A 23,355-nucleotide genomic window follows, 5' to 3' on the forward strand; every position below is an offset into this window, starting at 1 on the left:
GAGCAGGGCCTCAGACTGCACAAGAGCCAGGTTCTGGAGCCAGAAACGCCAGTCTTCAAATCTCAGCCCCCCAGTTGCAGCTGGGAACCTGGGCCAGTCATTCACCTCTCGGTGCCTCAGTTTCTGCCCCACCAAATGGGACAATAGCACCATTTGCCTCACAAGTCCTGTAGATAAGATAATGCGTGTAAAGGGTTTATAGCAGCGTCTTGCAGGCATTGTAGGGGCACAGAACATCTCAGCTGCCATTATTCATTGTATCCACTGTCACACTGACGCCGAGCTGTACCTATGCAGCATGTGCTCTGCGTATCGGGTGCTGGGCGAGGGCCTCTGTAATCCCTGTCTTACAGAATCTCCAGATGTCCCTGCCTTGTCTGCCTTCCTGGTCCCTTGTCACAGAGGAGGAAGTTGAGGCCATGGAGTCCTAACATGCCTCCAGTGGCAGAGCTCCCACGGGAGCTCAAGTCTTCCTCTCTCAGGTTCCCGACACCATGCTACCTCCCTGCAAAAATCCGGTTCTGTCACATCAGAGCCTAGAGTCTGGATTCAGAGAGTGGAAGCTTAAGGGACTCGTTTGTGTTTCTGAGACTCGTGTGAGGTCAGCTGACCCTCAAGAGGGTAGATTTGTTTTCATTTGTTTGTTTAATTTTCTTTTTAGGGCCGCACCTGCAGCATATGGAAGTTCCCAGGCTACCGGTGCTGGCCTACACCACAGCCACAGCAACTCGGGATCCAAGCCTCACCTGTGACCTACGCCACAGTTTGTAACAACACCGGATCCTAAGGAGTGAGGCCTTAAGATCAAACCTGCATCCTCATGACACTATGTTGGGTTCGTAACCTGCTGAGCCACAACAGGAACTTCCTAAAGTACCCCCCCACCCCCGCCAATGCCTCCTCACCCTCCTGAAGACAAGGTCCTGCATTCCTAAGATGACCAGCCTTCTCTGGCCCCCATGAAGGTCCCCATCCTCATCCCCCACTCCCCGCCCTTCTCGAATGTTCTCTGTTCTGCAAAGAGGCCCTCTTCTTTCCTGCCTTTCCCTCTGCCTGGGATGCTCTTAAACCTTCTCACTTCACCCAGATAATGCCTTCCTATCCTTTAGGTCCTTGCTTAACACCCCTTTTTTGGGACCCCTTCCCTGAATTGCCAGATGAGGCAAGGCCACCCCATGATAAGTCACAAAGCAGCCGCAATGTCCCCTGGAGCTGTCACAAGGGTCTCTCTTTGCAAGGTGGTCGTGAGCTCCTTGAGGGCAAAGGCTCTTTCTCATTCACTGAGGTATCCCCAGTGCCTAGCACATTGCCTGGCACATAGTAGGCACTCACTAAAGAGTTATTAGCAAACAGGGACAATAATATTGACATCAAGTGGGGGGCGCTGTGGTGCACTTAGGGTAGTTATGGCAATGATGTCAATGGACTTTTTCTGAGCACCTGCTCTGTGGCAGACACTGGCTGGCCCCAGAAGGACCAAGAGCTGAGGTCACAGCCTCTCTGCCTTCAAAGAGCTGCCAATCTAGATGCCCCTGGAGAACCCTGTCAATGGTTCCTCTGGGGTTAGCCATGACTTTGTCGTGGGCTCTTCACCCCAACTGAGGCCTATAGGCAAAGAGCTCCTGGCCTCAGGCCCTCAGCTCTCACGCAGCGCAGGTTTTGCCAAAGCTGGGTCTCTGCCAGTCTCCAGGCAGCACAGCGACCTTCCTGCAGCTTCCCCACCTTCTCCTCCGGCGGCTCCCAGCACAGCAGGTTTACCCTAAGTACCCGCTTCCTTCCTAGTCACTCGGCACTTGGCACACTTCTCCAGCTCTCAGCCCCAAGGCCGTTGTTAGGGCGGGGAGAGGGGGAGGGTTAAGGCCGCCCCTTCTCCTCTCTGAGCATCCGTGAGATGGGCATTGGCAGGAGGCTTGGGGAGAGAAGGGCTGTAAGGCCCTTGACATGGAGTTATAGTCAGTAACCGTCAGCCAATAACATGCTCGCTTATCGTCGTTAACTCACAGCAGGGCCTACTGTGGGAGGGGGGGACCCAGAACTGTGAGCGTGGCGCTGTGCTCAGGAACCACAGGGACCACACACAGAAGGAAACCAAGAAGTTCTTTATGCCAACCTTATCCCCTCTCCTCAGGCCTCAGCACCCAGGAGAGACAATACACCGGGGCCGTGACCTTGAAGGGACACCAACTCCTCTTTCTCTCCCGGTGGTTTCAACGTCCCCTGTCCTGGGGGGCGGTTCCAGGCTCTCCCCTCCTCTGATGGCAACAGCTTACCATGTAAGCTACAGAACTGAGAATCTGCCCTCAGGCAAGTTACTCAACCTCTCCGAGCCTCAATTTTCTTATCTATAAAATAGGACCTAGGAGTTCCCGTCGTGGCGCAGTGGTTAACGAATCTGACTAGGAACCATGAGGTTGCAGGTTCCATCCCTGCCCTTGCTCAGTGGGTTAACGATCTGGCGTTGCCGTGAGCTGTGGTGTAGGTCACAGACGCGGCTCGGATCCTGCGTTGCTGTGGCTCTGGCGTAGGCTGGCAGCTACAGCTCTGATTCGACCCCTAGCCTGGGAACCTTCATATGCCGTGGGAGCGGCCCAAGAAATGGCAAAAAGACAAAAAAAAAAAAAAAAAAAAAAAAAACCAGGACCTAGGACCACAGGGTTGCTGTGAGAATTAAGTGAAAAGGTAGGAGTCTAGCACTCAGCACAATGCCTGGCACAGTAACAGACATTCAATAAATGGCCACTCTTCTTGTACTTTAGGTGATAGTCAAGGCTCTTTGTCACCTGACTGCTTTCTTCCCTCTTGTCCTCGTTAAACACGCCCTGCTCCACAAAGTGTCCTGAGGAGACATGAAGGCTCCACAAAGTGTCCACAAAGTGTCCTGAGGAGACATGAAGGCTCATGCCTGTGGCCTTTGCACGCGCCTGGAATGCCACCCCCTCCTCCACATGCCTTTCTAGCCACTTGGCCAACTCTGACACATCCTCAGGGTCTCTGTGATTCCAGAACCTGTGCCCTTGGCATGGTGTCCCTTGAAATGGAGGATGGGATCCAGGGAAACAAATAGTGGTCTAGTTCCCAAAACGCTACTCACAGAGCCATTTCAGGAAGCTCCTTTGGGGCCCTGTTCCTGCTGATTGTGCTCCATACCCTGAGTAGGGAGTGTGCGGTCCAGCAGTGGGGCCAGATAGTCACATAAGTACCCAGCCCAAAGTGGACTTTAGGTGGAGACTGGGTTTGGACTTGACCATGGTGCTGAGTTAATGATCCGTTCTATCCTTTCAAGGAATCTCTCAACTTACCAACATGGACCCGCCTAGAGAAATCCCTCCCGGCTGGTATGACTGCGGAGATGGCTTCTACAACCCCACCACAAGAATAGTCAAGGACTATAGGGGTCGCTTTCTGAGAAATGCAGGTATGTTTATTCCATACCCCCAGGCACATGTTTTCTCTCATTACAGGTAGGTTTGTGCACACGTGTGCACACTCATGCATACATTTAGTGAGAAAGAAGCTTTTGCCAATGACAGACAAAAATTGATAATCTGAGTATTTCACTCCTTAGGATTCTCATGGCTGACAATTCTCTACTTAGTCATAGAACATGGCAGAAGGAGTTCCTACCATGGCTTAGCAGGTAATAAATCTGACTAGCATTCATGAGGATGCAGGTTCGATCCCTGGCCTTGCGCAGTGGGTTAAGGATCTGACGTTGCTGTGAGCTGTGGTGTAGTTTGCAGATGAGGCTCTGTGTTGCTGTGGCTGTGGCGTAGGCCAGTGGCTACAGCTCCAATTGGACCCCTAGTCTTGGAACCTCCATATGCTGTAGGTATGGCCCTAAAAAGACCAAAAAAAAAAAAAAAAAAAAAGAATGTGGCAGAGAACATTAGTGGTCTGTGATGGCACATAAGTGTAGCACTGAAAGGATTCAAGAGCTTACCTTTGCATACTTCCCTTTAACTAGTATTTAATGGATGCTTGCTGTATGCTAATGCAATGATTGGTCTGGGCACCAAAGCAGGACAAAGGTTGATACAAACCCCCTCCCTCATAGAGCTTATGTTTGACAAGTAGCAGACATGTACTACAAATAGTTAATTACATCATGGAACAAGCACAAAGAAAGTAAAAAACATGGCCCTAGATGGGGGTCGGAGGTAGTAGAGGTAGGAGCCAGGGATCCCAGAGAGGTGGGAGTGATGCTGTGGGGGCACAAAGAAGTGGTACCTCATCCAGAACTGGAAATTCCAAGAAGGTTTCAAGAAGGAAATAGCTAAGCTGGGACCCAAAGAATGATTGCGAGTTGACCCCAAGGCATGGGGAGAGGTTTTCCAGCCAGAGGAACCAGTACAGGTAAAGGCCTAGAAAATGAGTGATGCCATGTGGTCCAAGATGTCTGCCAACCCCTTAGCCCAGGGAGTACCTTGGAGGATCCAGCACTTAGTTGGTGAGTGAATATAAGCTGATCAGACTGAGAAGGGCTGACTTGCAGTGACCAAACTTGTAAGAGGTCAATGTACCAATAATAACATTTTCCTATACGTTTCTCGTTTCTAGAGTCACACACAGTTGCACTAGGAGTAACAAAAGCTATGGACCCTCTTCCTAGAAAAATGCCCACATATGCACACACACACACACGCACACACGCACGCACGCACACGCATGCATTTTGCATGTAGTCTTAAGAGGGTGATGGTTCCTCTAAAGACTGAGGTCAAGGTCAAGGTGTTCCTGTTGTTGCTCAGTGGAAACAAATCCAACTAGTATCCATGAGGACTCAGGTTTGATCTCTGGCCTTGCACAGTGTTAAGGATCCAGTGAGCCGTGAGCTGTGGTGTAGGTCGCAGACACAGCTAGGATCCAGTGTTGCTGTGGCTGTGGTATGGGACCGCAGCTACAGCTTTGATTTGAGCCCTGGCCTGGGAACTTCCATATAACATGGGTGTGGCCCTAAAAAGCCAAAAAAAAAAAAAAAAGACTGAGGTCAAGAAATCCTGCCCTATATTAGAAAGAAACATCCAGGTAGACCAGAAGGCCTGTGTTGGCTAATGAGGGTCTCCACTTCCTGTAGGGAAATTACTCTGTAATCCAGTGATGATCTGAAAGTTGCCTGCAGTGCCGGAATAAGAGCAAAGGGAACTGTCAGCTGCTCTTGTGGCTGACTCCTAGAGTTGAGATGCCCCTTGCCCACTGGGTGCTCCTACAGAAACATGGCAAATGCTCACACTCCGCGTCCCTGGCACTTTCTTTAATGACCTCCCATCTTCCATTAACAGAGTATACTATGTATAGCACTAATTCTGCTGATGGTAATAGGCTTCCATGAGGTTTCTTAATCAAATAAACTAAGGAGATTCTGAGTTAAACAATACTAAACAGTTCTATTTACTGAAGGGCTTTTCAGGGCATCTAATATGCTGGTATACCTTGTAGTTTTCCTCCCTAGCACTTATTTCAACTGATATTAAAGCCTCACTTGTGTAATGAATTTCTCACCATCTGTCTCTCCCACTAGACTGTAAGATCCCTGAGACCAGGGACTCTGTCTTGTCTCCATTTGTACAAGTCAGAGTCCAGTCAGAAAAACAGAGTTGTTTTTTTTTTTTTTTTTTTTTTTTTGTCTTTTGTCTTTTTTTGTTGTTATTGTTACTATTTCTTGGGCCGCTCCTGCGGCATATGGAGGTTCCCAGGCTAGGGGTTGAATCGGAGCTGTAGCCACCGGCCTACGCCAGAGCCACAGCAACGCGGGATCCGAGCCACGTCTGCAACCTACACCACAGCTCACGGCAACACCGGATCGTTAACCCACTGAGCAAGGGCAGGGATCGAACCCGCAACCTCATGGTTCCTAGTCGGATTCGTTAACCACTGCGCCACGACGGGAACTCCAGAAAAACAGAGTTTAATATCAGGAAATTGGTTAAATAAGTATTGGAAAGCTGAAAAAAAAAATAACTGCAGGAAGCAGCTACCACCTCCAAACTGGGGGGAAGAGCAAGAGACTGAGTTATTAGAATGTAGGTTGATGGAGGGGACCCCCCACCCCACCCCAGGAGCTACAACACAGACCTCTGAGGAGGGGGCACTGCCTGGTGAGACCTCTGGAGAGAGAGTGATGAGGCTGATGCTAGGAGTGTGGGGAAAGCTGGGAGCCTTCCTGGGAAAGGCCATTGCTGAGACACTGACCCAGAGCAGCAAGCAAAACAGGGAGCGTGTGCCCTCCCCGTCTGTCTGCCTCCCAGCACCTGACTGGGGGCCAGCTGGCAAAGAGGAAATGTCATCCACGTGGTCCCACTCTCAGCATCGCCAAGCAGGTGTAGAAGGTGGGCTTGGAGCTGAGCGTTGGTAGCTTCGTAACTGGCACCATCCACTATTGTTGTCCCTCAGCATCCAGACACACTCTTCTCCGCTGCAAAGATAACACCTTTATGCTTTTTTTATATAACAAGTTGTAACTATCCTTCATACAAAGATGCTCTCACTTCCTCCTCTGAGAGGGGAGACCTACAGCCCAATAGACATATCCATCTTTGAGTGAGGCTGTCCCTCAACAATCCTGCTTCATCTACAACCTACACACCACTGCCAAGAACCTTTCTGTAAAATATTAAGGGGAAAAGAGGGGAAAAAAGAAATTAGTTAATAAAAGTAAATCTGTAGATAAGTAAATGATATAGTTATACACAACATACAAGCAAGGAAGAAATGCCATATTGCTGGTACAGTCCTCTTTCTATGACTGGTCATGAGGCTGAGGTTAATATTTATAAATTCCTTCTTCCATTATAAATTCCATGTTCTGGAGTTCCCATTGTGGCTCAGTGGTTAACGAAACCGACTAGGAACCATGAGGTTGAGGGTTCGATCCCTGGCCTTGCTCAGTAGGTTAGGGATCCGGCGTTGCCGTGAGCTGTGGCGTAGGTTGCAGATGTGGCGCAGATCCCACGTTGCTGTGGCTCTGGCATAGGCCGGCGGCTACAGCTCTGATTCGACCCCTAGCCTGAGAACCTCCATATGCCACAGGAGCGGCCCAAGAAATGGCAAAAAAGACACACACACAAAAAAAAAAAAGAAGAAGAAGAAGTACTAAGAGGTGCCCTGGAGAACCCCCTTGGGTCCCATACAGAGTCTCCATTGCCCCACTCTGTAGCTGTGACCCAATGTCCCCTGGAAACCGGGAGCCGTCACTCCAGCCAGTACAGTATTCCCCTTCTCCTGTCGTTTCGGTGGCATAAGATGCCAAAATGGCCAAGTGCCCATTTCAACTTCCAATTCAACTGAACTATCATTGTATCACCTGGTGGAACCATCTCTCCGTGAAAACTAAAACCTATGAACCAGAAAAGTTCAAAGTTACAGCAAAAAGGAAGGAAAAAATTTTCCTTAAAATCTGGCACACTGCCATAGCCCCAGCACCAAGCACAGACCCAGGTACATAGTAGGGGCTCATTAACTGAATGAAGCCAATCAATTAAGAAATGAATGTGTACTATGAACCTCTACCAGGGGGATATATTTGTATCATTTCTTAAAATTGTTTGATTGTAACATTAGTTGGGAGATGAGGCAGCAGGGAGCATTTTTATGGAACTAGACTTCCAGGGGGCATATTTTGGGGAATTCTGTGTTCGCATAATCTTTCTTCAGTTGTGGTGCAATGCAACTGATTCATTCTCAGCTTTTTAGGTTTGAATTGTATTCTAGTCTTGCCTCACTGAGATGGCATGCTGGTCCTGTGCAGATGCACAGACTAGTGGAAAAGACAGACGCAGAAACATACAATCATGATATAATATGATGTGGGCCCTGTTGGGGGAAGCCCTGGAGTTAGGTGACAGGTGGGTGGGGAAGACCTGGCCAGGATGGAGGGTATCAGTCAGGAAAAAGTTCCCAGAAGTGATGGGTCTTAAAGAAGGAGTAGGGGGTTCATAAACAGGAATGCTGGAGAAGGGCATTCCAGGCACAGAGGGAACAGCATGGGCAAAGACACAGAGGCATGGAAATGCATGGTATGACTGGGAAATCAGAAATTGCAGTTCCCAGACTCCTGTGGGCAAAAGCCATGCTTGATGATAAGCCTTAAAATGTGTCATGGGGGGAGTTCCCTGGTGGCTCAGCAGGTTAAAGATCTGGCATTGTCACTGCTGTGTCCTGGGTTCAATCCCTGCCCCGGGAATTTCTGTATGCTGTGGGCATGGCTATAAAAATGCATCACGGGGATAAACAGACAGAGCACAGAGGATTTTTAGGGCAGTAAAAATACCCTGGATGATACTCTAATGATGGATGCACATCATTAAACATTTATTCAGACCCACAGTGTTCATCACTAAGAGTGACCCTTAATGTAAAGTAATGACTTTGGGTGGTTACGACATGTCAGTGTGGGTTCATCAGTGGTAGCAAATGTACCATCTGGCGGGAGATGTTGACAGTGGGGGAAGCTGTGCATGCGTGGGACAGGGGATGTGTAGGAAATCTCTGTACCTTCCTCTCAATTGTATTGTGAACCTAAAACTGCTCTAAAAAACTAAGTCTTTAAAAAGTTCCATCATGGGAAGGAAAGGCCATTCTCAGAAGGACAGGCACTGGTGACTGGTCAATAAATATTTATTGACTTCTTGCTGTGGGTCTGGCTCTGTGTTAGTGTGAAGGTGACATTGGCATCACAGAAGCTCTCAGGCAGCAGGAGAAAGGGACAGTGAAGGACTGTCACAGTTCCGAGCTGCTGGGAGAGAACCCCATGGGGACCCTGGACCCTTGAGGTCAGCAGATCAGGGAGATTTCCTGGAAACAGCAAGATCTTATGTGAAACCTAAAGAAGAGTGGACAAGTGCAGCAGGGTTGGGAAGAGTGTAAAAGGCGGAGGGAACAGTGTGTGCAAAGGATTCGAGACGGGTGAGAACACTGCACATCTAAGAGGCAGGGAGCTCAGGAGTGGAAATACCAATATGTCAGGGGAAGAAGAGCCAGAAAGGAGGCCCCAGAGGGCAGTAGGAAAGATCACAGGTGTCTTTCACCTGAGAGCAGTGAGGCAGCAAGGGAAGGTTTGGGGCAAATAGAATAGAAACAGATTTGTCCATTAGAAAGACTTCTCCTTATAGAAGGAGAGGCCAAAGAAAAGAGATGGGAGATCCTTCTGGCAAGGGTGGTGGGATAGAGATTTGGGTTTTGAGTCCTGGCCCCAGCTCCCAGGCTGCCTGCTGGCTGACCCTGGGCCAGCGCCTTCCCTCTCTGGGCCCCTTTCTCTTCATCTGTAAAATGAGATGGTTGGCCTGGATAATGTCTAGGGCCCTTCCAACCTTAAGAGTCTATGATAGAGGAGAAAGGCAGCCAAGGGGTATTTTGGTCCTGATATTATAGGACAGATCAAGTTCAGAGTGTCCTGAAAACCACTAAAAGGGAGTCTCTGTTAGTGGCCACCTGGTCATTACCCTTGACTCACCTCACCCTGCCTGGGACCTGGGCGGCCCTCTGTCCATCTTCTGTTTTCCCCTGGGCCCCTTCTCCCCATAAACCGTGCTTCCTGTTGGCATCCTGGAGGCGCAGGGCTGCTGGCCATGTGGGCCTGAGATGGTGACTGAGGCCATCCCAGGGTAAACACAGCAGCCCGAGCCACTGCTATTATGAGGCACATGCCACCCGGGTAGGTCAGAGCCGGGGACACTGTTTTATAGGAGGTCACAGGCTGGGGCACCAACAGAAGGGTCACCGTCCGTTCTCCTCCAGCCCCTCTGAATCCCCCCACACACACACACCTTGTACTGGCTCCTCTTCCCCAGGAAAGAAAGCAAGTGCTGGACGGCTCAGCTGCAGATTGTTAGACACATGCATGCTTAACAGATCCAGGTTTTCTAGACTTGGCTTCCTGAAGGGCATGCTGCTAACTGGGGAGGACGGTACCTGCCTGCTGCTGCATTGCCCTGAGAGTTTAAATCCATCCTTCTGCTCATCTGAAAGTCTTTGAGCACCAGGTTTGGGGAGGGGAAGCAAGGCAGGCAAGAATCCCTGGAACTGTGGCTCTCAAACCTTTGGACCCAGCTCGCATCAGGAGTGATTTGTATCATGACCCAGAACACACAGACCCACATGCACGCATCTCTTCTTTGTACATGCAATATGCTAGGATATTTTCTATTCAGTGTTTTTAAATGCTGGTTGCTATGCTCCAAACTGATTGCACAACCCTTGTAAGGGTCAGGACCATTGTTCTAAGCAGCGTTCTTTGACCCGCCCCTCCCTCTGTCGTCCTCGCTCCACTGCTATCTGGATGAGCTGTCCCCCACTTTGTGCCTCCTCAAGCCTCACAGCACTTAGCCTGTGAGAGTAGAAGTATCTTTATTTGCCTGTCTCCCTGACTAGACCAGGAGCTTCTTGAGGGCAGGAACCATGTGTGTGTGTGTCTGATTCAGCACTGGGTCCCCGGCACCTCACATGGCTCATGTGCCTTGGAGCTGATTAAATGTTTGTACAGGCAGGCAGAAGCCCTGCCTACAACTCCCTCTTATTCTTCAACAAACTGTACAAAATTCAATCCCTGGCACCTAATGGGCAACTTATCCTGGATAACAATAATAAGCCATTGTATTTCTCTGCATTTCCAACTTTGAAAAGCTTACAAGCATAAGCACTAGAGATCTCAAACTCAGGCCAAAGTTCTTGTTGGGCTGGCCCCATGCTTGAAATTGCCTGGGTTTGGGCACCGACGTGGGGTTAAGCACCATCCAGGTCCCCACCACTCCCTGCTGTCTGACCCCCACTGGCATCTGTCACTGCTGGTCCCCACCCTAAAGCCTTTGAACTGTGAGCCCTGCATCTCCTGTGAACTTCCCAGGCATCCAGTGAGCTGTGAGTAGGTGTGCCCCCGAGTTTAGGCAACTAGGTCAGGGAGTGAGGAAGGACAGACTGGTGATGGTGAAGCTGAAATTCTAACCCACTCCCATCTCACTACAAGTGCCATGGTCTCTCCTCTACACCCTGATGCTGCCTCTGTTGGGACCATCAAACCATAAAAGACAGCAACTTAAGGTGGGCAATATTCCAATCAATACAGCAGACACAGAACAAAAAAGAGTCTGAGTTAGGAACTCCCTCCCGCAGGAGGTTAGAGAGCACGAAAAGGTCAGAGAGATAACATGGCATGTTGGGGAGATGCCCGGGTCTAGAACCCACACCTCTGGCTGTCCTCGGATATTGGATCTACCAGCTGGCCAGCTGAGTGACCGTGGGTAGCTTACTTCTTGTCTCCTCTTGGAGCCTTAGTTTCCTCATCTGTAAAATGGGCATGATAGTAATACTTAATCTGGAGGAATTGTGATTAGAAAAGATGAGGCTAAGTATACAAAGTACGTAGTACAGAGAGTTCCTGCTATAGTGCAGTGGGTTAAGGATCCGGTGTTGCTGCAGCTGTGGTGTAGGTTGCAGCTGTGACTCAAATTCAATCCCTGGCCTGGGAACTTCCATATACCAAGGGTACGGCCAAAAAAGAGGAAAAAGAGATTTGCAAAGTATGTGGCATAGACCCAGCCCAAGGCCAGAGTTGGTCCAGTGATGGGTAGTTGTGGCTGTTATCGTTGTGGTGATTACTGACTCAGGCTGGGCCAGAGAAGAGAGCAAACCCTGGGATTTACTAAGATTTTTGTAGGTGTTGGGATGAAAAGAAGGCTTGGACATGCTAGGTCTTTCTGCCTCTTTGGGGGTTTTGCTTGGGAAATGAAATACTGCTGAAACTCTGGGGTCTGCAGACTCTTGACGATAGTGTTCAGAGCCCCAGGGCACCTCCCACCCTCCTGTCTCTTCCACCCAATGTTCCAGCCCCACCCAACTAGCTGCCCTCCGCTCATCGACATGGCACTATTCTCAGCTCGTATATTCCCCCAGCCCAGAATGCCCTTCCTACTTATTCGTTACTCAGCCTCCCTGCTCCTGGACAGGACTGTGTCCCATTCACAGGTGCTCTTGCACCAAGCCTGGCATTCCTGGCACAAGCGGGAGCCCAGTGAGGCTCTAAATGAATCAAAGGTCCATTTGGTTTGTTTGTTTGTTTGTTTTTTGTCTTTTTAGCTATTTCTTGGGCTGCTTCCGCGGCATATGGAGGTTCCCAGGCTAGGGGTCAAATCAGAGCTGTAGCCACAGGCCTACACCAGAGCCACAGCAACGCGGGATCCGAGCCGTGTGTGCAACCTACACTACAGCTCACGGCAACGCCGGATCCTTAACCCACTGAGCAAGGGCACCGAACCCACAACCTCATGGTTCCTAGTCGGATTCGTTAACCACTGCGCCACGACGGGAACTCCCCAAAGGTCCATTTGGGAGTCTTGGGACAAAAACACCACAGTCCCCAAATGAGATGGGACCTTTTTAATTTTTCTTATTTTTTGCTTTTTAGGGCCATACCCATGGCATATGGAGGTTCCCAGGCTAGGGGTCGAATTGGAGCTATAGGTGCTGGCCTACGCCACAGTCACAGCTACGTCAGATCTGAGCTGTGTCTTCAACCTATACCACAGATCACAGCAATGCTGGATCCTTAACCCACTGAACAAGGCCAGGGATTGAACCTGCATCCTCAGGGATACTAGACGGGTTCATTTCTGCTGAGCCACAACTCCAAGATGGTACCTTTTTCAAAATAAAGACTCCTTTACAGACTGTGGGCCAATCGGGGAGCACTGGAAGACGCTTGGGATAGTTACCTTTAACATGGTGGGAAATTGGGAGATGAACCCTTAGCCTTCACCCTCCTGCCTGTCCCTTTCATTCCCTAGGAAGGATGCTCCAGAGCCGCCTTGGCAGCGTGTATGTGTGTCTCTTCGCGTAGCTCTTGCTCGCCTCAACTAGTAGGAATCATTTGCAAAATAACGGCACCACTAAGCCTTCCTCCCTCCCCGCAATTAATGACACCCCATGCGCGTGTCTCAGATGAAAGGCACATTATTAATATTCAAAGGAAAAAACCCTCGTAAACCATTTTAACATATACAACTAACAATGCACTAAATTTGCTTTGTGGAAGACAGAGAGTGAGCATTCCAAATTAGTTTATGTAAAAGCTGAAATTCTTCCCCGAAAGGTCTCAGTACCATCCTCAAAGAATATCCTGATCATCAGAAATGCCGTCAAGATTCCCGCCAACATTATCCCCTTTGTTGTCTGAAATGTCGAATCAAGCACATCTGGCAAATGTCCTAGAGCTCACAAATCTTTCAAACAGCGTATAATTCCCAACGGTTAAAGAGAGAACGCCACGGCTTAATCGTGCCGCTCTTCAAAATAGCACCAACTTTCCTTCAATCAGAAACAATGGCTGGGGCTTCTTAAAAATATCCCATACCAGTGATTATTTGCAGAGAGGGCCCTTTGCGTTTGAACCTGTGGGTTCCAGGCAGAATTTTAAATCAAGATGGAAAGCCTCATGTGACTGCACACTCCATTAAATGGACAATGCGAAGAATTAGGGATGTGATCTGGGGCCCGAAGAGTGACCCGGCCTGTGTGATCTGCAGACTTTGGGAGGTGAAGACTGGCTCCACCAGAATGAGGATGGAGAGGATGAAGGTGATGGGGGGGTGGGGGACAGCTGGCATTGACTGAGCATTGACCCTACACCGGACACTCAACTAAGGGGGAGGGAAGTATTGTCCTGTTTGACAAATGAGGAAACTGAGGCTCCTTGATGGTAAAGAATTTCCCCAGGAAATTTGGCAGGAACTGGGATTCACACTCGGGCTTATCTGCATCCGGAGCTCGGCCTCCTTCCACTTTGCCTGGCCAGCTCCAAGATCGTCTGTCCACAGAGGCTGGGCAGGGAGCTCCCGGGCACTGGTGTTTGTCTGCTCCCCACCCAACCTGAGAAAAGCTGCGTGGTGAGCACCTGGAAGTGCAAGACCACTTGATCCTCTAAAGTTTTTCTGGTACTATTTAAACAGGTGGAAGCTGGAAACATCCCAAATGTCCAACACGAGGGTACTCATTAAGTAATATATGGGAGTCTGGGATTAGCAGATGCAAACCATTATATATACGATGAATAAACCACCCGATCCTCCTGAATAGGACAGGGAAGCATATTCAATATCCTGTGATAAACCATAATGGAAAATAATGTGAAAACGTTGTATATGCAGAGCTGAATCACTTTGCTGTACAGCAGAAATCAAATGCAATGTTGTAAATCAACTATACTTCAATAAAATTTAAAAATATATGTAGTATGTCATTAGAATAACATGCAATGCAGCCATTAAAATGGCAGTGATGGAATAGACCTGTTGATATACAAAGGTATCCATAGTTTATTTCAGGTAAAAAAGCAGAATAATGACAATAACCAGCATTTACTGAATGCTTACTGTGTTCCAGGCACTGGTTGGAGCACTTTACATAATTTATTTTATCTCATCCTCAGAGTAACTCTGTGAATAGTTGTCTTTTTTCCATTTTACAGATGATGAAACTGAGACAAGGTGAGATGCTTTGCCCAAAGTTACACGGGTAATAGGTGGCAGGGCTGGAATTTGAACTCAAGTCCAGCTCACTCAGAGCTAAAAATGACATTTTTTAGCTGGCTCTGAATGAGAAGCTGGAGCTTCCTAGTGAAAGAAAGAATGAACCCAGGGCCTTCCTTGTGGCCCAGAGACATAAAAACACCTGAGTGTAAGAAGGCAGAGGTGGTTCATTTTCCCCAGATAGTTCTCAGCCTGCTTTACCGCTAGCCAAAGAACAAGAGTCTTTTCATGCCATCAACAAACCAAGACTGTTGTAATCTTGAAGCTTCCACCTCCATCACCTGACGGGTGAGAAAGCTGAGATCAGAGAGGGTGGGTGACCTTCCTGACCCCACACAGCCTGGCTGTGGCAGGTCTGGGGCTGGGCTGGCTTTCACACTGCCAGCTCTGGCTCCTCCTGCAAACCCAGGCTGTCCCCACCATCCGTCTCCCCGCTACCACGCCGCCGCCCCCGCCCCCGCCCCCGCCCCCCACCCTGCTCCCCAACGCTTTCTGCAAAATGGACTGAGCGAGCCTCCCTCCCAGCCCCCTCCCGCCGTCATCTCCCTTCGAGACAAAAGGCAATTTACCCAAATGTTATAATCACCTGGAGGCTGGCACGCAGGGCCATGCCTGCCTTATCTGCGGTATTGTTAGCAGCCCCATAATGAAAGCTTTGTGGAGAGATAATACCACACTTGTAACTGCCAAATAAAATGCCCTCACGGATCCCAGATCCCAGGCATCTGCTTCAGGCAGAAGGAATGGGGAGGGAATTGTATCACATGCCTGCACCGTGCCAGGGACTTACGGCATCCCGGCCCTTCGAGGAAGGTGTCCTTAACCCTATTTGGCGGATGGGGAAACTGAGGCTCAGAGAGTAAGTTACTTATGCGTAGTTAGTAAAGGGAGGGGTCCGCACTGAACCCCGGTGTCGATATCAGAAGCCACGCTCGGAACTGACAGACCTCTTAGAAGCCGGCAAAGCTATAGACCTTCTCCTCAAAGAAAGATCTGGAACCGCCCCTCCCCCCAACCCCATAGAGGGTGGAACGGCCCCTGTCAAGGCCCTTGCCTTAGGAGCGACAGCCTGCCCTGTCCTGCTGCCCTTCCCTGACCGATGGGACTTGCCCACTGCCCTCCTCTCTCCCCAACCCAGTGCCAAAGGCCCTGGAAATTCCCCTTCCAGCAGTTGTAACAATACCCCCTCCACCCCCCACATGCTTTTGGAAGCATCCAAAGAACACAGCTTCCCCTTCCCTTCCTTGGAGGAGTCCACCCGGCCAGCACTGGCTTGGTTTGTTTTGTCTCCTTGAATAGAAGTGGATACGAGGCTGGAGCCCCCGGGGGTGGGGGTGGGGGCGGGGGCGGGGGATGGGCAGGAGCTTCCTCTGGCTTCCTCAGCCCCAGCGCTGGGACTCAGGGCAGTTGGCAGACAGCCCTGCTCAGCCTCAGGTGGGCAGGAGGGGCAGGCAGAGTTACAGGCCTGATCCAGGGCTTGCCAGATCTGCTCCCAGACCCCAGTTTTGCCACTGGCCAGCTGTTCGACCTCCAGCTAGTCTCTCTCTCTCTCTCTTTTTTTTTTTTTTAAGGGCTGCACTCATGGCATCTGGAGGTTCCCAGGCTAGGGGTCGAATCACAGCCAGAGCAACACAGGATCTGAGCCGCGTCTACAACCTGCACCACAGCTCACAGCAACACTGGATCCTTAATCTGCTGATTGATGCCAGGGATCAAACCCAAAACCTCATGGTTCCTAGTCAGATTCATTTCTGCTGCACCACAATGGGAACTCCTCGAGCTAGTCTCTTAACCTCTCTCTTAACCTTATGAGCTTCAGGTGCCTGAAAAATGGGGCTAGAACTAGGACCTTCGGTCCAGGGTGGTGAGTGTTACTGAGATGACGCAGTGAGAGCAGTGACTGGCCCAGGGGAGCTTGCTGCCTGTCAGCAGTCACTGATCACCATCCACTATCAGTCCACCATCCATCGGGATTGTTTTACACCCAGGGGCTGGTGCCGGTTGAGAATCAGGGGCCTCCTTAACTTCATGCCCCAAAGGGAGCAGCCGGTGTGACCTTGGCAAGCTACCCTCTGGCCTCCTTCTACCTGCTTTGGGTGCCAATTTCAAAGCTGGGCTGGAGGCCCGCAGTCCTCTGATCTCCCTGTCCGGCCTTGGCACTGTCCTGGATATGTTCCCCCCCATCCTCATCATTTCTTATTCACCTGGAGTCTCAGACTCACTAAGATGCCCCCAGACATAGGCCTTTACTGAGCCCCTGTAGATTCCAGGGTCTCACCGTGGGGGCCAGACTTAGTGCCTGCCCCCCTCCCAAACCAGTGCAAGGCAGGAGTTGGGGGGGGGGACAGATGCATAAACAGTAGGACCAGAGATGGGTGCCTTCTGGACAGAAGCCTAGAGCCTAAGTATTCAAGAGGCTATAGTGACCCTCCCCTCCCTCAAAGTATAGACCAGAAATGAAAATAATAGAAACCATAAAAATAAGTATAGGGAAGAAAATCCAACATAATTCAATGTTCTCCATGTTAATATTGAATGCACAATATCAGATATGAGGTTCTTTCTCCAAAAATCTGGGAGTGCCCTTGCTTTGCTGATGCCAGGAGCCAGAAGCACCATGTGCTGGGAGAGTGCAGAGAAAAGGGTGTAGTCATGTTGAGGTTCTGGAAAAGGTGGTGTCTGGCTAGGCTTTAACGTTTGAGAGGTAGATTTGCTGCGTGAAAGGGAAGGAAAAGCCTGAGCAAAGGCACAGAGAGCTGCAGGGGTCCAGGTTATCAAGATGGAGCGTCTGAGACCTGCCAGTGTGCAGGGGGACAGAGGAATAGTCAAGGGAGGCCCCCCTTAGGCAGTGATAGATGGACAGGGCTTTGATGGGTATATAGGAGTGTGTCTGAGCAGGGTGTTCAAGGCAGAGGACTCAGTGTGAGCTGGAGAGAGCTCTGACTGCCAGGTTAGGGAGCTTAGCTTCAGTTCTTCAGACAGTGAGGAGTAAAGACATGGCAGCTGGAGTTCCCGTCGTGGCGCAGTGGTTAACGAATCCGACTAGGAACCATGAGGTTGCAGGTTCGGTCCCTGCCCTTGCTCAGTGGGTTAAGGATCCGGAGTTGCCGTGAGCTGTGGTGTAGGTTGCAGACGCGGCTCGGATCCCGCGTTGCTGTGGCTCTGGTGTAGGCCGGTGCCTCAGCTCTGATTCAACCCCTAGCCTGGGAACTTCCATATGCCACAAGAGCGGCCCAAGAAAATGGCAAAAAGACATGGCAGCTGCAGAAGGATCTTTCAGCGAAGTGTGTAGGGTCTGAGGGCTGCAGCCCTGGAGATAGACTTGGTATGAGCCCTTGCTGCCTTATTAGCTGAGTGAGTTTGGACATATAACTCCACCTCTCTGAGCCTCAGTACTGTCCCCTGGGAAACAGGATAACACTGACTCTGCAGGACGGCTGGGAGGATTGAATGAGTTCCAGTCTGTCACTGAAGGTCTGCAGATCCTTCACATCCTGACGTCCCTCCCGGCCGTCCCCACTGTCCCAGCCTTAATTCCACCCTTAGCATCTGTCACCTGGAGAACAGGCCCAGCTGCCATGTCCCCTTCGATCTACTGTCCACATGCGGCTGGAGAGCAGGGACAGAAGGGAGCAGAGGGGTCAGAGCAGAGGCCGACCGAGTGACCTTGGCTTCAGCACTTGGCTTCCCAGATCTGCCTGTGTACAGTGGCCAGGCATCGCAAATGTGTTGAGTGAATGCAAATGCAATGACACGTGCTTGAAAAATTAATGCAGGGATTGGGGAGAAAGAAGAATGGCAATATAAATGGTGTTAGGATGTGGCACCACCCCCACTTAGCACGTGCTCACTCTTGTGTGAGTGTGGGGGGACGTGAATCAGTTGGTCTGTGTCCCTGTGCGCCTCCTGTCTTGTGAGCACCTTGCCACACATGGGCTGATTCCGGTTTTAAGGAGGTGTGTTTTCTACCTATATGGCCTGTAAACACAGGACAGCTATGCATCCGGGCCTCGACCATAGGAATAAGTTTCTGTTCCAACAGTGCCAGAACACTTACTGTGTGGCACTGAGGGAGACGCCCTTCTACAGTCTGGGGCCTTTCTAAGGGATTCCCAAGGGTCATTTTGACTGTGGGCATGGTTCCCTTTACTGGCCAACTGGAGCGCCTAAAATGCCACTTGAGATGACACCAGCCGTGCACATGGCAGAGGTCATATGAGGATTGCATGAGGTCAGGCGTGCCGAGTGCACGCGTGTGCCCGGCATGTGGCGGTGCTTCCTGATACCAGGTCGCCGTGTTCGTTGCCCAGACTCAGCCTCCCCCAGTCACAGTCCAATCCAGCCTTCAGTCTGACCTTGGAGGTCTCCCTCCCAGGGTCCACACTCCCAGAGTAAACGTAAAATTTTTTTGCCATTAAAATTAAAAAGGATTTTCAAAACTTTGCTTGGTAGACTGTTTGACTAAAAGACTTGAGGAGTTTCTGTTGTGGCCCAACTAGGATCCATGAGGATGCAGGTTTGATCCCTGGCCTTGCTCAGTGGGTTAAAGGATCCAGCATTGCCGTGAGCTGTGGTGTAGGTCGAAGATGTGGCTCGGATCCCATGTTGCTATGGCTGTGGTATAGGCCAACAGCTGCAGCTCTGAGTCCACTCCTAGCCTGGAAACTTCCCTATGCCACTCCTCTGGTCCTAAAAAGCAAAAAAAAAAAAAAAAAAGAAAAAAGAAAAGTCTTAAACAACTGGTGGTGATTTCTTGACAGTTGTGTGCACACCAGAGAAGTCTCAGAAACTGACAAAACACCCAACCCTCAAGACCTCCTCCACCCAGCCCAGAAGATGCTCTTTCAGGGAAAGCAAGAGCAGCCCCCAGGCTTCCCCTTCCTGCCCAATTGCAGGCTCTGTCTGGGCAACCACCTCACCGTCAATATTGGCAATGCCATGGCCTTGGCCTCTGGCCACACTAATGCCAGCCAAGTTCAAAGCCTCATCTTGTCAGGAGTTGTGACCGGGATGCCCAGGCAATGGTGCCGCCCTCACTGTGGGCACCAGCATGCCGGAGGCCTTGGCCCTGCCCGCCAGCTCATGCAGCCCTGCATTTGTGCAGAGGGTGTGGTCGGGCATCAGGGCTTTGGGGACGCCACAGGCTGGGGCACCGGGTTCGCCATACACCTCCCACTCCAACACGGAGCCACAGTTCACACAGGAGCTGTCTCGACCCCAGGAAAAGAGGGCAACCCCTCACAGCAGGGCTCCTGCCCCGGAGCATGTGCAGCCTGGCACTTTGAATCCACCCTGGGCTGTCACTGCGGGTCAGGTGCGCCTCCTCCCTCGGCATCTGATCACACACATTCAGACTGAGGAGTCACACACCGCTTGCCACTCACAGCGTGTCACACTCAGGTGCACTCGCTTCTCTTCACCATGCACTGCAAACATGGCCACTTACGGCACGCACCGATTCAGGTGTGCACACGTTCATACTCACACTTGGGAGAGTCTCACACTTGGATGAAGACATGCACACTTGTGCTGGTGCATACAACAGCCTCACCAAACATGACCTTGGCACCAGCGCTCTGAGCCCTTCCCCTCCGCACTGATGGAGTGAAGTGGGGAGGCCATCTTACCCCCCTCAGCCTCGGGTTCCTTGACCTAACGGAGGACAGTCGGCTTGCTCCCTGAGGAGAGGACAGACATAATCTTCTTCCCACAGAGCCTTGTGCCTCCTGGGGGCTCACATCCCCTCCCTGGACCCACTGATTCATCCTGGGCACCTCCCTTTCCTGGACTCCACCCGAGCCCCAGACGTAGCGTGGATGCTGCAAAGCTGTGGTGACCTCAGGTGCGCTTGGCCCTAAGGCGTGCCCAGAGCTGGCAACACCTGGCTTGTGGGTGCCTGATCACCTGCATCCGCCCGTTTGCCCTCTCTGGGCTCACCTTGCCCCGGCCTGCCCCTCACTTTGAACAAAATCATTAGTTGAGCTGTCGCTCTTGATCCTTATGATGCTGATCCTTGTGTAAAGACCGCTCCTCCCTCCACCCCCGCAGGGATCCAAGAGTCCCAGAGGTGCTGAGTCCCTTAAGAACCCTCCCTTGAAGGCACTCCAGTTTGAGAATTAAAGACCCGTCAAACTGATGATCGTAGTTCCCAGTTCCTGGGTGCCCACCTGGGGCCATTCATCCCCAGGAGTCCCCCTGCTCTGCCCTCCACTGGAGTCTGGTTAAACCTGCTGTACAGACAAGGAGCCCGCTCAGAGAGGGACAACGACTTGCCCAAGATCACCCAGCAAGTAGATGGCAGGGCTCACGTAGGACCCAGAACTCCTTCCAGCCTATGCTGTGTGGCCACAGGGGCCCTGAGGTCCCACCTTGCAAAGACAGCTTCTGGCTTTCTTTGCTGTTTGGCATTTCCTGTGCACCAGGCACCATGCTAAGCCCTTTTCAGGAATGATCTCAGTTGATCCTCATGGGCAACCTCCCAGGCAGGCATCTCCCAAGATGAGGAGTGAGGCCACTTGCCCAAGGTCTCTGAGCTTGTGACCACCAAGCTCCAAAGCCTTGCCTTTAACCATTGGGACGCACTGCCTCCCTGCCTGGTGTCGAGGCTGATATTGCCTTGTGTCTGTTGTGCAATTTTCAGGACCCTTCTTTCCTCAGCACTGCACCTGCCTTCAGGCTGCACCAGTGACACCTGGGCCCCACTCATTGACCTGTGCAGGCCTGCCCCTCCCACCCCCACTGTGAAGCAGGCCCCAGGCCAGCCAGGGCTTTGAGCATCCTGAGTGCAGCTGGCGCCCAGGTATGAGCTCAGACAACCCCTCCTCCCCATGCGGTGGGGCTGCCCAGTCCACGGCCTCCAGACAAAAAAGGAAACAGCAGCCAGCAGCCTTGGTCCCGCACTTGGCGTGTCTGCTTTGCCCTCTCAGCTCCGTTTGCTGAGGGTGGGGAAGAAATTCTTCTGCCTTTGTCTAAATCCCACAGGGTAAACTTATTACTTTTATGTCCCCAAATTTACATTTCTTTATTCATTCATTCACCATATATGTATTAAATACTTTAAAAGAGCCAGATCTGTGCCTCACTCTGAATACCGGAAGTGAATTGATCATGACTCCGCTAGGCTCATAGGGTGACTCTGACCGACACCATGACCTTGACCTGGGTCATGGAAAGTGATATCCAGACAGGACCCATGGGGCTGGAGGACAGTCAGGAAGGCATGGGGCCCCGCCAACACACATTCATCAGGGGCCTGAAGTTGGGACCGTGACAGGCGTGAAGGAAAACCACATTCACACAGACAGCCCCATTTCCTGACCACATGTCTTTAGTGCACTGTGGATTTCTGCTTCTTTGACAGAAATCCTAGAATAATGCATTTATATTACAGTTGTTGGTTTGTGTTAAAAGCATTAATTTGTCAAATGTTCATGCTTAAAATACACTGCAACTGTTATACTCATGTTTAGGCCCTTCTTCACTTTTATATACACTAAGGTCCAGAAATGGGAAGTGCCCTGGGCCTCTCCTGAGCTCTGAGAGGCCCTACACCTGCACTAGGTCCTGCAAGGAAGGGTATTTCCCCTCCAAGGAACAGCATGTACAAAGGCGCAGAGGCAGTGGTGAGGACGTAGCCGTGGGTGACTACCTTATGTCAGGGTAACAGCATTTCACAGTGTGAGGCAAGCTGGGGAGGCAGGCAGGCTGGAAAGTGGGGCGACCTGCAGGGTCTTACAGTCCAGGCGAAGGAGTGGGGAGACTTTTTAGGGAAGGATTCTCAGCAGGGGAGCCTGTGGTCAGATTTGGGGTCCCTCTTCCACTAAGTTCCTTCTCTTCTCTATAAAATCCCAGTTTTCCTAGTGGTTGGTGAGGTCACTGGAGGCAGGCAGGGGAGGGGATGCGGGGAACAGAGAGGTCACTTCCAAAGCTTGAGAACCAGAATAAAGAAATCTTTGTGCCCCAAGAGCAGACAGATTAAACCCAAAGGTTGCCTGGGTCAGGCCTTTGGGTCTCAGTCCCCTCTGTCCCCCAGCCCTGGAGATAGGGCTGGCCACAGGCATGGGCTTGTTGATCCTATCATTTATTCATTTTATACAGCGGAAAAAAGACAGTCTCTTCAGCAAGTGGTGTCAGGAAGGTTGGACAGCTGCATGTAAATCAGTGAAGTTAGAACACACCCTCACATCATACACAAAAACAACTCCAAATGGCTTAGAGACTTGGATACAAGATATGATGCCATAAAACTAGAAGAGAACATAGGCAAAATATCTCTGACATAAATTGTACCAGTGTAGTCTTAGGTTCGTTTCCCAAGGCAATAGTAAAATTAAGCTTACAAGCTTTTGTGCAGCAAAGGAAACCATAAACATAAAGGAAAAGATAAACTACAGAATGGGAGAAAATATTTGCCACTGATGCGACTGACAAAGGCTTAATTTCCAAAATATACAAACAGCTCATACAACTCAACAACAAAATCAAACAACCCAATTGAAACATGGACAGAGGACCTAAATAGACATTTCTCCAAAGAAGACATACAGATGGCCAACAGGCACATGAAAAGATGCTCAACATTGCTAATTATTATAGAAATGTAAACCAAAACTATAATGAGGTACCACCTCGCACTAGTCAGAATGGCTATGATTGATAAGTCTACAAATAACAAATGCTGCAGAAGGTGTGGAGAAAAGGGAACCCTCCTGCACTTTTGGTAGAAATGTAAGTTGGTGCAGCCACTATGGAGAACAGTATGGAAGTTCTTCAAAAGACTAAGTATGGAATTACCATATGATCCAGCAATCTCACTCCTGGGCATATACCCAGAAAAAAAAAA

General features: G+C 50.5%; 1 protein-coding gene across 3 annotated transcripts in view; it reads left to right on the forward strand.

The window, feature by feature from the left end:
* MORN5 (MORN repeat containing 5) overlaps nt 1–23,355 on the forward strand; it is a 37,183-nt gene that overhangs the window by 7,393 nt on the left and 6,435 nt on the right. The window contains exons 4-5 of one of the 3 annotated variants that reach the window (XM_005654532.4): nt 3,284–3,415; nt 12,774–14,212. In XM_005654532.4, coding sequence (XP_005654589.1) covers nt 3,284–3,415; nt 12,774–12,826 — 185 coding nt within the window. In that variant the 3' untranslated portion in view covers nt 12,827–14,212. Of the gene's footprint in view, nt 1–2,128; nt 2,292–3,283; nt 3,416–12,773; nt 14,213–23,355 lie in introns of those variants that run through there. The other 2 variants (XM_003480598.5, XM_084994881.1) reach the window with 2 other exon arrangements.

This window comes from Sus scrofa, chromosome 1 (genome assembly GCF_054392235.1).
Source record: "Sus scrofa isolate SSC_HxYL_T2T_F1_AM1 chromosome 1, Sscrofa_HxYL_maternal_Yorkshire_Landrace_v2.0, whole genome shotgun sequence".
NCBI classification, from domain to species: domain Eukaryota; kingdom Metazoa; phylum Chordata; class Mammalia; order Artiodactyla; family Suidae; genus Sus; species Sus scrofa.